General features: G+C 41.4%; 1 protein-coding gene across 2 annotated transcripts in view; it reads left to right on the forward strand.

Annotated features, from left to right (window-relative positions):
* The first annotated feature begins 378 nt into the window (after positions 1 to 378).
* The window catches only part of ccbe1 (collagen and calcium binding EGF domains 1), a 318840-nt gene continuing 305254 nt past the window's right edge, over positions 379 to 13964 (forward strand). Inside the window, exons 1-2 of one of the 2 annotated variants that reach the window (XM_048533597.2) lie at positions 379 to 838; positions 1119 to 1202. In XM_048533597.2, coding sequence (XP_048389554.2) covers positions 726 to 838; positions 1119 to 1202 — 197 coding nt within the window. In that variant the 5' untranslated portion in view covers positions 379 to 725. The remainder of the gene's footprint in view (positions 839 to 1118; positions 1203 to 13964) is intronic. The other variant, XM_059649393.1, reaches the window with a different exon arrangement.

Here is a 13964-nt window from a genome sequence, read left to right on the forward strand (position 1 = left end):
TTTTATTTCGCTGCAGATTGAGAGAGGTGGAGAAGGGTGGGGGGGTTACTATCAGAATGAAAGGAATATGTGAAAACAGTGCTCGCTTCCGTTTACAAATGGCAGATTTGTCAAGTGATGTGAATAAAGTGCGGACAAGTTCCTATTCTGAATGCAAAACGTTCCATTGCCGAGAAACCTAATGAGGAGGGTTAGGGAAGCGGGGGAGGGGGGTGGTGAGGTCGGAGTTTGACGGTGATCGGAAGCAAATACAATCTGCTCCTACAGGCAAATGTGAGAGAAAAGCTTTGCACGTACTCCTATGGGCGCACTGAACAGACACTGACCAAGCAGCCGCACATACGCTGAAACAGTCACATTCATCATCTGGTACTCACGCTCTCACATCCAAGTTCCTCCCCTCGCTAGCGCGTCCGACCCTGTACAATGTATGAGAAAGAAAAAGTTTATCCAAACTCAGCAACAGCCCCATCAGCAGAGCCAAAGATTTTTCACTGTTGACAAATACCATCTCAACGCGAGTGTCCTTAACCCTGTTCAAAAGTCATTTTGGCTCTAGCCCCCACCCCCAAAATATGTGAAATGAGAAAAGCCAGCTGCACTTCCCGGTCGATCACTCACATAAGAAAATCTTCAAGGGGAAAATAAGTATCTGTGAGCCCGAAATTTTATAGATATTCTGTCCCAGAAACGGTGTTGGCAATCGTGACTGATCAGAGAGGAAAATGTTTTCCGAAACCTCTGTGAACTTATTGAGGACTGTCTTCATGTTGTCGTTGATACCTCTAGGATGCACGTATTCCTACTTTTCCATATCAGAGCAAGATGAATCGTACAGGTTTGTCCGTTTGTATTTTAGTTTTCACCTTTCTGTTATCCCCATCCCCATTCTGCAACTGTTTAAATTTGCCCTCTTCTTTGTTGTAAATAAGAATCGTGGTTGTTCAATCGTGTCGTTCATTCTAGTTAAAGGCTAAAGTGGAAACGCACCCAAAAAAGGGGGTCAGTTGTAATTCGGACTTTACAAAACATCGCTTTGAATCCATTGAGAACAAGATGCAGATTTAGTTTATGAGTTCTTCCATTGATACCTGAAGACCTTTTGTTTGATCTTCAAGCAGAGAGAACTGCCCGGAAGACAAAATTATTACAACCGAGTACCCATGTTTGAAAGCTACTGGAGAACTTGCGACCTGCATCAGGTAAGCGCCTTCAAACCTCCCCATCACAAATACTTTACCCACTGCCTGACAATTAAAGTGGTCGCTTCATCCCTATCTATTTACTCCTTCTACCAGGTTTATTTCTCTCTGAGTTCTACTCTCTATAGAATTGGTCATTTGGCAAAGTTGCAATTATACAGGTAAAAGATCATTCTCATAAATTAACAGCTTCCATTGGGTATCACATTCTTTTATTCTTACATTTTCATTGGCAGATTGTTCATTATTGAGAGCTTGTTTAGTTTAAAGATGATTTTCACCCTCGCATGTAAATTTGCTTTTGAACTGCTGTCTGACAATAACTTATCAGGACAGATCCCAGTTTGAGACTAGGATCAACAACAAAACAAGGTCTACTGAATCAAGCTGTACTGTTCTGGATTCTATTCCGTTCAGGGGTTGGATGTGGATCCTGCCCAAGCAATGAAACTGGGGTTGGTGTGTATGAGACTCATTAAAGCCTGCTATAATTATACAAGTTTTGCATCTGTGTAATGCCAAAACCACTTTGTATCAATGCAAAATGTGTACCACAGTTGGTTTAAAGAACTTCATTTGGAGTGGGTGTATTCAGCACCATTTCGCATGTGAATCCAATTGGAAACTTAACATTAATTTGGGTAGAAAAAAGAGACCCTAACACTGCCAACACATAGCTGGTTTTAGAGCAAGGTGATAATAGAAAGCATCTGCTCAGCAAGGATAGTCAGTTTTCCTTTATATAAAATGAAAATCAATATGCAGTTGCCAGCATTCACATCTTATGTACATTAAATAACACAGCCAGATTTGTCTAAGTTTTCTCACAAAGCATATTGAATTTCAGTGTAATTTACTGTTCTGGCACAGTACAGCTGAACTCAACTGAATTTTAGGTTATTTGTCAATAACTTTTTTTTAAAAAATCAATGTTCAGGAACCTGTACCAGTGAAAACTTTCCGAAAGACTTTAAAATTCTTCAAAAGGTCTCTGCGCACCCCACCCCCCTGCCCATTCCTCTCCTGTTGAATTAACAGGTTCTTGGTGGAATTGGTCAAGATTCTGAAGCTTTGTGTGAAATGTATATCTTATGTCTACTCATACTTTTTTAAGACTGCAATGTGATTTTGCTGATGTTGTAGAAATTGACAGATGTTTATAGTCACTGCAAGACTTCTGTCATTGACAACACACATCAATCAAAGTTAGCTCAGGCATGCTGCTAACCGTCTTTCAAATTCAGCAGCCTTCTAGGCCTTTAGAAATGTCACTGACACTTGGAAATACATTTGTGGGCCTTTGCTTGCCCCACTCAAACAAGTAAGTGGGAAATATATAACTATGGCTGTTAGTGCACAATGCAACTATTAAATATGCACTTATGTAAAGCAACATCACAAGTTTCAGATTAAGAGGATATAAGAATATTGGTCACTTTAAAATGGATATGGATTGCTTTTTAATTTGTCAGCACTTTTGTAATATCACTTGAGCAAATTAAATGTATTTGGAGTACAATGTAGAAAAATATGAACTTGTTCACTTTGATAAGAAAAATAGAAATGGAGAAAGATTGCAGAACCAGTTGCTACAGAAAGCTCTGGATGTCCTGGTACATGAATCACAAAATATTACTATGTTTGTACAGCAAGTGATCAGAAAGGCAAACAGAATGTTGGTGTCTATTTGCAAGGGGAATGAAATATTGCAGTCAAAATGTTTTGCTGCAGCTGTATGGAACATTTTTTGACCAATACTGTGTCTAGAGTTAGTCCCTTTATTTGGAAAATAAAGGTGTACTTTACTTCCATTAGGAGCAGTTCAGACAGAGTTTGATTAGCTTAGATTCCCTACAGTGGGAAAACAGGCCCTTTGGCCCAACAAGTCCACACCGCCCCTTGAAGCATCCCACCCAGACCCATCCCCCATAACCCACACATCCCTGATCACTATGGGCAATTTAGTATGGCTGATCCACCTAGCCTGCACATCTTTGGACTATGGGAGGAAACTGGAGCACCTGGAGGAAACCCACGCAGACACGGGGAGAACATGCAAACTCCACACAGACAGTCGCCTTAGGCTGGAAATGAGCCCAGGTTCCTGGTGCTGTGAGGCCGCAGTGCTAACCACTGAGCCACCATTCTGCCCCATTTATCTCATTCCTGGAATGGAGGGCTTACCATTTTTTCTTAAAAAAAAGTACAATGATTTAAGTAATATTCATTGGAGTTTAGAAGAATGAGAAATGGTGTTCTTGAAACAAATAAGATTATGAGGAGACTAGATATATTGGATATCAGGATGATGTTTTCTCTTGAGGGGATGATGAGAACTAAGGGACATAGTTCAAGAGTAAGAGACGTCCTTTCATGATCAGGCTAAGGAGGATTCTTTTTGCTCTGTCTGATAGGTGGTAGGCAAGTTACTGAAGAACATCGCACATGGAAGCAGGCCATTTGGCCTATTGAATCCACACCGACCCTCTGAAGAACATCCAACACAGCCCCACCCCCTATCCCTGCATTTCCTGTAGCTAATCCATGTGGCTTTCTCATCCCTGCTCACTGTGGGCAATTTAGCATGTCCAATCCTCCTAACCTGCACACCTGTGGAGCCCCAGGCAGACGCAGGGTGAATGTGCAAACTACACACAGACAGTCACCTGAGGCTGGAATTGGCCTGGGGTCCATGGCATTGTGAGGTAGCAGCCCTAGCCAGTAAGCCACCGTGCCACACTTATTGATGGAAAATATTAATCTCTGTTTAGAGAGAAAAGGTTTGATCAGAGACAGAATGGTTTTGTCAGAGGAAAGCCACATCTAATAAATCTGATAGAACTTTTAAGGAGGTGATCAAGTGTTTGGATGAGAGTAGGGCAGTTGGTATAGTTAATATGCATTTCAACAAAGCCTTTGATAAGTTCCATTGAGAGCCTGATAATGAAAATAAATCTCATAAATCCAGAGTAGCTTGGCACGTTGGATAGAAAATTGGCTCAGTGACAGGAGATAGAGGGTGCTGGTAAAAGACTAATTGTGTGACTGGAGCCCTGTGTACAGTGGCATACCACAGGGATCAATGCTGGATCCCCATTGTTTGTGATATTCATAGATGATGTCAATGAGAATGATACTTGAGTTTGTAGATGACACACAGTGGCCTGAGAGTTGACAATGAGGAGGAAGTATTAGTTTACAGAAAGATATAAGTAGATTGGTCAGTTGGGCAGGTCAGTGGCAGATGGAATTTAACCCTGATAAATTGATGCACTTTGGAAGAACAAGGAAGTATTCAATAGTGAGGCAATAGAAAAGATTCCTGAAGGTCGAGATGGCCCAGTCACATTATCTCTAGGCTATTAATCCAGAACTCAGCTAATGTTCTGAAGATCCAGCTCTGAATCCTGCCATGGCAGGTGGTGGACTTTGAATTCATTTTTAAAAAAAAATTTGGAATTAGGAATCTACTGATGATCTTTGTCGGAAAACTCATCTGATTCAGGGAAAGAAACCTGTCATCCTCACCTGGTCTGGCCTATATATGATTCCAGACTCACAGCAATGTGATTGATTCTCAATTGCCCTCTGAAATGGTGTATCAAACCATTCAGTTTTACCAATCGTGATAAAGTCTCAAAGAAATGAAACTGGACGTATCACCTGGCATCGACCTAGGCACCGGGAAAGACAATGGCAGAAATAACCCTGTTGGCCCTACAAAGCCCTCCTCACTAACATCTGGGAGCTCGTGCCAAAATTGGGAGAGCTGCCTCACAGACTAGTTAAGCAACAGCCTGACATAATCATATTCATGGAATCATACCTTACAGACAATGTCCCAAACACCACTATCACCATCCCTAAGTATGTTCTGTCTCACTGGCAGGACAGACCCAGCACAGTAGTATACAGTCGTGAGGGAGTTGCCCTGGAAGTCCTCAACATTGATTCAGGATCCTATGAAATATAATGGCTTCATGTTAAATATTGGCAAGGAAAATCCCCGAAGATTGCCATGCACTGTCCACCCCCAGGTTAATGAAAGTGAACTCTTCCATATCGAACAACACTTCAAGGAAACACTGAGGGTGGCAAGGGCACAAAACGTACTCTGGGTGGGACATTTCAATGTCCACCACCAAGAATGGCTCAGCAGCAGTACTACTGATTAAGCTGGTTCTGTCCTAAAGGACATAACTGCTAGACTGGGTCTGTAGCAGGTGGTGAAGGAACAAACAAGAGCAAAAAATATACTTGATCTCACCCTTACCATTCTGCCACCTGCAGCTGCATCTGCCCATCACAGCATTTGTAAGAATGGCCATCGCACAGATCTTGTGAAGATGAAATTCCACGTTCATATTGTCAATAACATCCTTCATACTGTGTGACACATCATCCTGCTAAATGGGACAGACTTCAAACAGATGTAGCAAACTCAAGCATCCTTGAGGCGCTGTGGGCCATGAACAGCAGCAGAATGATACTCCAGTACAATCTGCAACTTCATGGCCCGGCATATCACTCATTCTAGCCTGGGGATCAACTGTGATTCAATGGAGAGTGCGGGAGGGCATGTCAAGAGCAGCACCAGGCATACCTAGTGAAGCTATCAAAAGGATTACCACTGTGCCAAACAGCATAAGCAGCAAGTGATAGACACAGATGAGTGATTCCACAATCTCCAGATCAAACCTAAGCTCTGCAGTCCTGCCACATCCAGTCATTAACGGTGGTGGATGATTAAATTAAACGACTCACTGGAGGAGGAAGCTCCACAAATATCTCCATCCTTAACGATGGAAGGGCCCAGAACATCAGTGCAGAAGGAAAGGCTGAAGCATTTGCAGCAATCTTCAGCCAGAAGTAACTATGAAGTAATGTGCCCTAAAAACATTCTTGCAATCATACTGAGGACTTATGTTCCAGAACTTGCAATTCCCCTAGCCAAGCTCGTCTAGTACAGTTACAACACTGGCATCTACCCAACAATGTGGAAAATTGCCCCCACATATCCTGTACATAAAAAAAAGGACAAATCTAACAGTGACAATTACAGCCCCATCAGTATGCTCTCGATCATCAGTAAAGTGATGGAAGGTGTCACCAACAGTGCTATCAAGCAGCACCTGCTCAGCAATAACCTGGTCAGTGACACCTAGTTTGGGATCCACTAGGACCTCTCAGTTTCGGACCTTTTTACAGCCTTGGTTCAAATATGGACAGAAGAGCCAAATTCCAGAGGTGAGGTGAGAATGACAGCCCTTGACATCAAGGCTGCATGTGACTAAGTGTGGCATCGTGGAGGTCTAGCAAAGCTGGAATCAATGGGTATTGGGAAAACTCTCCACTGGTTGGAGTTATACCTGGTAGATAGGAAGGCGGTCTTGTTTGTTGGAGATCTGTCATCTCAGAACCAGGACATCTCTGCAGGATTTCCTCAGGGTAGTGTCCAAGGACCAAAAACCTTTAGTGCTTCATCAACAACCTTCCCTCCATCAAGACGTCAGAAGTGGGATGTTTACCAATGATTTCATAATGCTCGGCACCATTCACAACTGTTCAGACATTGAAGCAGTCCATGTTTAAATGCTACAAGATCTGAACAATAGCCAGGCTTGGGCTGACAAGTGGCAAATAGCGTTCATGCCATACAAATGCCAGACTATGACCATCACCAATAACAGACAATATAACTACTGCTCCTTGACATTCAATGGTGTTACCATCACTGAATCCCCCACTATCAACATCCTGGGTGTTACAATTGACCAGAAACTCAACTGGACTCACCGCATAAACATAGTCGGTACAAGAGTAGGCCAAAGGCTAGGAATACTACAGAAGTAATTCACCTCCTGACTTCCCAAAGCATGACCACCATCTACAATGTCCAAATTAGGAGTGTAATGAAATACTTCCCACTTCCCTGGGTGGGTGCAGCTCCAATAACACTCAAGAAGTTTGACAACATCCATTACATTTAGAAGCATTCACTCTCTCTCCACCAACAACACTCAGAAACAGCAGCGTGTACTATCTATAAGATGCACTGCAGAACTTCACCAAAGATCCTCAGGCAGCACCTTCCAAACCCATGACCACTTTCATCCAGAAGGACAAGAGTAGCAGATATATAGGAAGACCACCACCTCCAAGTTCACCTCTGAGACACTCACCATCCTGACTTGCAAATATATTACCATTCATTCACTGTTGCTGGGTCAATATACTGGAATTCCTTCCCGAATAGCAATGTAGGTCAGCCAACAGCAGGTGGACTGCAGCAGTTCAAGAAGGCAGCTCACCACCACCTTCTCAAGGGCAACTAGAGACAGGCAAGAAATGCTGGACAGCCAACGATGCCTACACCCCATAAATGAATTTCAAAAAAGGCAGGAGACCACAATGGATACAGTGGATGGGTATACCACATTAGCAGATATACAGGTGAACATCTGCTTGATGTGGTAAGTCTTCTTGGGGCCTGAGATGGGGGTGAGGGGGCAGGTGTAGGGGCAGGTGTAGCACTTCCTGCTGTTGCAGGGAAAAGTGTCAGGTGTGGTGGGGCTGGAGGGAAGTCTGAAGCGAACAAGGGAGTCACAGAGAGAGTGGTCCCTCCGGAAAGCAGATAAGGGTGGAGAGGGAAAAATGTCTTTAGTGGTGGGGTCAGATTGCATATGGCGGAAGTTTCGGAGGGTGATCCGTTCGATGCAAAGGTTGCAGGAACAGCAACTCATATTCCACTTAGGAACCCTGCAGCCCAATGGCATCAAGGCGGACTTCACAAGCTTCAAAATCTCCCCTTCGCCCACCGCATCCCAAAACCAGCCCAGCTCGTCCCTGCCTCCCTAACCTGTCCTTCCTACCACCTAGCCCCTCCTCCCACCTCAAGCCGCACCCCCAACTCCTACCTACTAACCTCATCCTGCCCCCTTGACCTGTCTGTCCTCCCTGAACTGACCTATCTCTTCCCTAACTCCCCACCTACAGTCATCTTTACTGGCTCCATCCCTGCCTCTTTGTCTGTCTCCTCTCCACGTATCTTCTCCTCTATTCATCTTCTATCTGCCTTCCCATTTCTCCCCATTTATTTCAGAACCCCCTTCCCCTCCCCCATTTCTGAGGAAGGGTCTAGGCCTGAAACATCAGCCTTCCTGCTCGTCTGATGCTGCTTGGCCTGCTATGTTCATCCAGCTGTACACCGTGTTATCTCAGATTCTCTAGCATCTGCAGTTTCTACTGTCTTTAAAAAAGGCAGGGTAGTTTAATAGGTAGTTAATAAGGCCTATGGGGCATTTACCTTAATCAGTTGGAGCATAGACAATAAGAATAGGGAGGTCGTGTTGGAGCTGTACAGAAATTTGGCTCGGCCACTGCTGAAGTACTGTGTGCAGTTTTGGTCTCCACAATATAGAAAGGATATGATTACACAGGAGCAACTGCAAAGGAGATTCACCAGGACACTGCTTGGGATGAAGCAGTTTAGCTATGAAGAGATAATAAAATGTGAGGCTGGATGAACACAGCAGGCCAAGCAGCATCTCAGGAGCACAAAAGCTATGAAGAGAGGCTGGATAACCTTAGGGTGTTTGGAGCAGCAAAGATTGAGGGGGGAATCTGACAGAGGTGTATAAGATTAATAGGGCCATAGACAGGGTGAATAGAAGGCTGCTTTAGTTCCTTTAGTTCCCTTTAATTGAAGGATCAATAAGAAGAGGACATAATTGTGAAGTGAAAGGTAGGAGGTTTAGAGGAGGTTTGAAGCAAAACATTTTCACCAGTGGTACAGTATCTGGAATGTACTGCCTTGGGTGGTGGGTGAAGCGGTAAACCTCACAACCTTTAAGAAGTATTTGATTGAGCACTTGAAATGCCATGGCATTCAAGGCTATGGGCCTAGTGTGGGAAAGGAGGACTAGTATAAGTGGTAGTATATTTTTATGGCTGTGGACTCAATAGACAGAAAGGCCTCTTCTGTACTGTGTGATTCCATGAATCATTAGTCTGTGGAATTCTCTTCCCCAGAAAGCAGTGGAAGCTGGGTCATTGAATTTATTCCAGGCAGAGTTAGGTAGACTTTTGATGAACAAGAGAGTCAAGGGTTCGGGGAGCAGACAGGAAATTGTAGTTGCGGCCATAACCAGTTCAGCCATGATCTTATTGGATAGAGAAACAGGCTCAAAGGACCAAACAGTTGTCATCTTCTCCTAAATCCAATGCAAAGTCAATCAATCCAGAGGTAATAAGATTTGATGAGCTCCAATATGGCTTCATAATCTTTGCTGATATTTTACATCATGAGCATTAAATCTAGCGAATCCTTCTCAGTGATAAACTTGATGTTACAAGGACTTGTTGGTTGTGCATTATCTGTAATTTCACTCTTCCCCAGTGTAATTATTCTCACCAGTGCAAGGAAAATGATGACAGAAGTAATCAATGATGATCAGCAGTATCATGCATTGAATTCCAATCAAACACACATTACTTCAAACTATCTAAGTTCAACTGGATAATGATTAGAGTGCTACATTTTTTCTTTATGCATTCAGGATAGGGAAGAATGTACAGCTAGATTTCCTGCTTCTAACTTCTCCTCACAAGTCTCTTCTGGTGAGTTCTTCTATTTAGAAATCAAAACAGAATTTCCTGTAAAAACTCAGTAGATCTGGCAGCTTCTGTGGAAAGAAATCAGAGTTAACATTTCAGGTCCAGTGACTCTTCTTCAGAACTCCAGAAGCATATTTTCTAGAGATAATGGGAACTGCAGATGCTGGAGAATTCCAAGATAATAAAATGTGAGGCTGGATGAACACAGCAGGCCAAGCAGCTTGTAGATGTTGTTATTTCCCTTTGTGGGTAAGTCTAAGCCCAGAAGGTATAATCTCAGAATAAGCAGTTACTTATTTTAGACAAAATTGTGGAGGAATTTCATCTTTCAGAAGGTAGCCAATCTGTGCAATTCCTTATTACAGAGAGTTGTAAACATTGGGCTCATTAATTACTTTCAAGGTTGAGATTGACAGATTTTTAACCAGTAAGGGAATTAAAGGTTGAGGAGAGAAAGTGGAATTGAAGATTATCGGATCAGTCATGAATGGTGGAACAGACTCATGTGGTTGAGTGCCTTTTTTGCTCCTATAACTTACTTATACTCAGAGTGCTGCTGGTGCTCAGGAAAAGATGTTCAGCAAGTAAAGATGACAAAATTATTGATTTCAAAGTGCACTCACGGTGGTTGGAAAATATTCTTTGATTGCTGTAGTTAACCATATCTTAAATGTTTGCATAGAATTATGAATGAATCAAATTTAGGAATAAAGTGAAACATATTATATTCCAGGCTTAGGCAAAAGTATATTGGAGTCTGTTGAAGTGATAATAGAAACTATGTAAATGCAAGTCTTTCGCATTAGGGGAATTATCTTTTTGGTTTTTCTTTAAGTCAAAAGCAAATTAAGTTGGATAGTTTTAATGATAGTTGTGAGATGTTAAAATCTGCATTCCATGCCCTTTCATGTTCTTTAATAGCCTTAAGAACATTGAAGTGAAAGTAGGTCATTCAGCCCCTTGAACATTATGTACCATTCAGTTTGATATTTGCTGAAAGGATGAAGGGTCTAGGCCCGAAACGTCAGCTTTTGTGCTCCTGAGATGCTGCTTGGCCTGCTGTGTTCATCCAGCCTCACATTTTATTATCTTGGAATCTCCAGCATCTGCAGTCCCCATTATCTCTGATATTTGCTGATCTGTTTTTCAGCTTGGCTTACTTTTCTTTGCTCTTTACTGTTTGGCAAACAAAATCCTATGTTGAAAATTTCAATTAATGCAGAATCTATACATTTTTGGCAAATAATTTCCAAATTTTCTTAGAAGGATGGTATTTCAAAGCAATGGTGACCTAGCAGGGTAGAGCAGGATAGTAATAATAAAGTATTGCCTTGGTTAACAAAATAACAAAGCAGGCTTAATGGGCCAAGCTGTGATAAAATAGACTGTGGCTTTAACATCTTCCTGGTAGTTCTGGGTGTATGTACTCTCCTAGTGAAACACTAAATAGAAATATCAGACCTTTATGAAGCAAGCTTATAAACTAAAATTCAAATTAAACTCTTTAGAAGCAGTTCCTCATTGTAACAGTGAATACACTTCAAAATTACTTAATTGGTTCACAGATCCTTGAGACTTCCAACAGCTGTGGAAAACACTATACAAATTCAGGTCTCTCCTTTTAAAAACTATGTTTAAATAAGATTTTGCAGTTTCTCAATTACCTCATGGGAAATGTGCACTGCTTTCAAACCATCCATGTAAAATGTATGATGAAGACCAGACATCTTCTGAGATTACTGTTTAAGATTGCAGTGAAGCACTTTTTGATAAATATTTTTAAGTATAACTTATCCTTGGATTTTCCATTGATTTTTGAACATGAGAATATTTACTTTTTGCCGCATCTTTTTTAGCCAGAAGGAGTGCTTTAGATGTTTGCACTGAGTTATGATCTCTACAAATTAGATTGTTCCTACTTGACCTTTTGGAGGAGGAAGAGGAAACGAACAAAAGTAGTGATGTGGTATCCATTCACTTGGACTGCCTCATGTAGAAACTGGGCCTAGGAAACTAAAAATATAAAAAGTTCATTTCTGTTAAAGACTCTGTTTGATCTCAATGCTGTGTATTCTAAGAGGAATTATCAACAGAGGACCAATCTGATGATGATGCACGTTCAGCTTGCAGGAGAAGGCATTAGGGACTTTAAGCATGCACTTCCCATTGTATTGAGGGCGAATTAGTATCTTTCATTGATCTTACATGATACTTCTGACAATGAGTGTAAGAAAAATGTTGAATATTGGAATAAAATCATTATACAAGAAGCTAAAGGTCAGTATCCTCTTCATTAGAAAGGAAACCAATCAATAAGCAGTTCACTTATAGATGCTGTTATTCAAGATTCCTAACGTGGCTGGTTTCTGGTCTCCCACTTTGTTCAGTGAGGAAATGTAGACAGCAACTTTCAGCAAGGAAAAACACGTTTTGCGAACATGCAGAACTTTAAATTCCTTAATGGAAACTTGGAAAAGCGATCCATTTATCTCTCCAGGAGTGGCTGCAAACAGGCTCATCTAAATTTTTCATACAGGCTCATGAATCATTTGTCAACTTCCTGACCAAATTCAAAACAAGATTTCTGTGAAAAGTTCCTACCTGAGCATTGAAACTAGGAGACTGGGGAAATGTGACAATGAATCCACTGTGAGGTATATCTTGTGAAGGAAAATCTTGCAGGGGAAAAGGTGATGGAAGCTGGAGATAGGGGAGGCCCAAGTTTTCTTTAACCAGCCTTGAAGAACATCATTGTTCTTAGTCAATAAGGCAACTAGTTGTATTATACGTGGAATGAAGTGCCAGAGAAAGTGGTAGCTGCAGGTACAATTCCAGCATTTAAAAGGCATTTGGACAGTTACATGAATAGGAAAAGTTTAGAAGGTTATGGGCCAGATGCAGCACGTGGGACTAATTTAGTTTGGGAAACTTGATCAGAATGACGAGTCTGAACAAAGGGTCTGTCTCTGTGTTACATAACTCTATAGCTGTATTTAGGTGAGCAGGGAAACCATTAATTCAGCCCTATTGAACCCTTCGGTTAAAATAGGTGAGTTTGTGAAACCCTGCTTACAGTATAGAACTTGACCTACCAAGGACTAAATGTGAACTTGGGCAATGCTGGCTCAACATTTATCATTGTTTCTGGAAATATATATTGTTCGAAAACAGAACAATAAAACTGCAATCAAGTAGATGAGGGAAAATGAAAAAATGAGTATGTGCCATGCTCCAGTTAATTTCCTCAGATTTGGCAACAATGGAAGACTCTATATGGGTGAATGAAATTGCAAGAAAGTACAATTTAAAGAGCTTTCCTGCAGAGTTCATTCTGATTTGCAAAGAATGTGGTTCATTTCCATTTGCTACATAACAATTACTTACAGTATTTAATTGGTTCAAATTTTCTACTTATTGACTATAGATTACATCTGGCCATTATAAGGAAGAAGCAGATGATTTACATTTAAGAGGAAATTTCCAGAAATTTGAGAAAGTTGCTTGGGGCCAAATCAAGAAAATGATTAAACCACAGCCTCATTACATGGTGAGATGCACAGCACATGGGCCCTCCACTGCTGGCCGTTTTGTTGGTCTGCTGTGTGCCGAGTAGTGTAGCAGTTGTGGTTATCCCACCCCACAGAAACAACAAAGCAACTCTTAACTATTTACAGTTCCTTCCCACACATGCCAGAGGGGCAGAACATTTCATTCATTTTCATGCACATTTTCAATAATCAGATTTCATCACCAAAAATAAATTTCTCAGAAAAATTTATCAAGCAAATCTGAGCAAATGTTAGCAATAATTAACTCTCAGTATAATTGGTAGCGACTGTAAATTTTTCTTAATAACCAACTGCATATGACTTCTCCTGAAGTTGGAGTCATTAATCTTTCTATGAGATTTGTAATGTACCAGTAAAGTGGAATGCACTGGCAATTGGTTTGTGCATATTCAGCTCTAGTTGATGTAAAAGGCAGACCCAGGACTAAGTAGATGCTAAATAAATCTACCACACATAATTAGCTTGGCATATGTCTTGACCTCAGAATGTTACAAAGTGCTCTGCAGTCAATGAATTAAGTTTCAAATTCAGTCACTGCTATAATGGACATAAATATGGCAACCGAGCTGCTCAGAGC

The sequence above is a fragment of the Stegostoma tigrinum genome, chromosome 1 (genome assembly GCF_030684315.1).
Source record: "Stegostoma tigrinum isolate sSteTig4 chromosome 1, sSteTig4.hap1, whole genome shotgun sequence".
In the NCBI taxonomy this organism is placed as follows: Eukaryota; Metazoa; Chordata; class Chondrichthyes; order Orectolobiformes; family Stegostomatidae; genus Stegostoma; species Stegostoma tigrinum.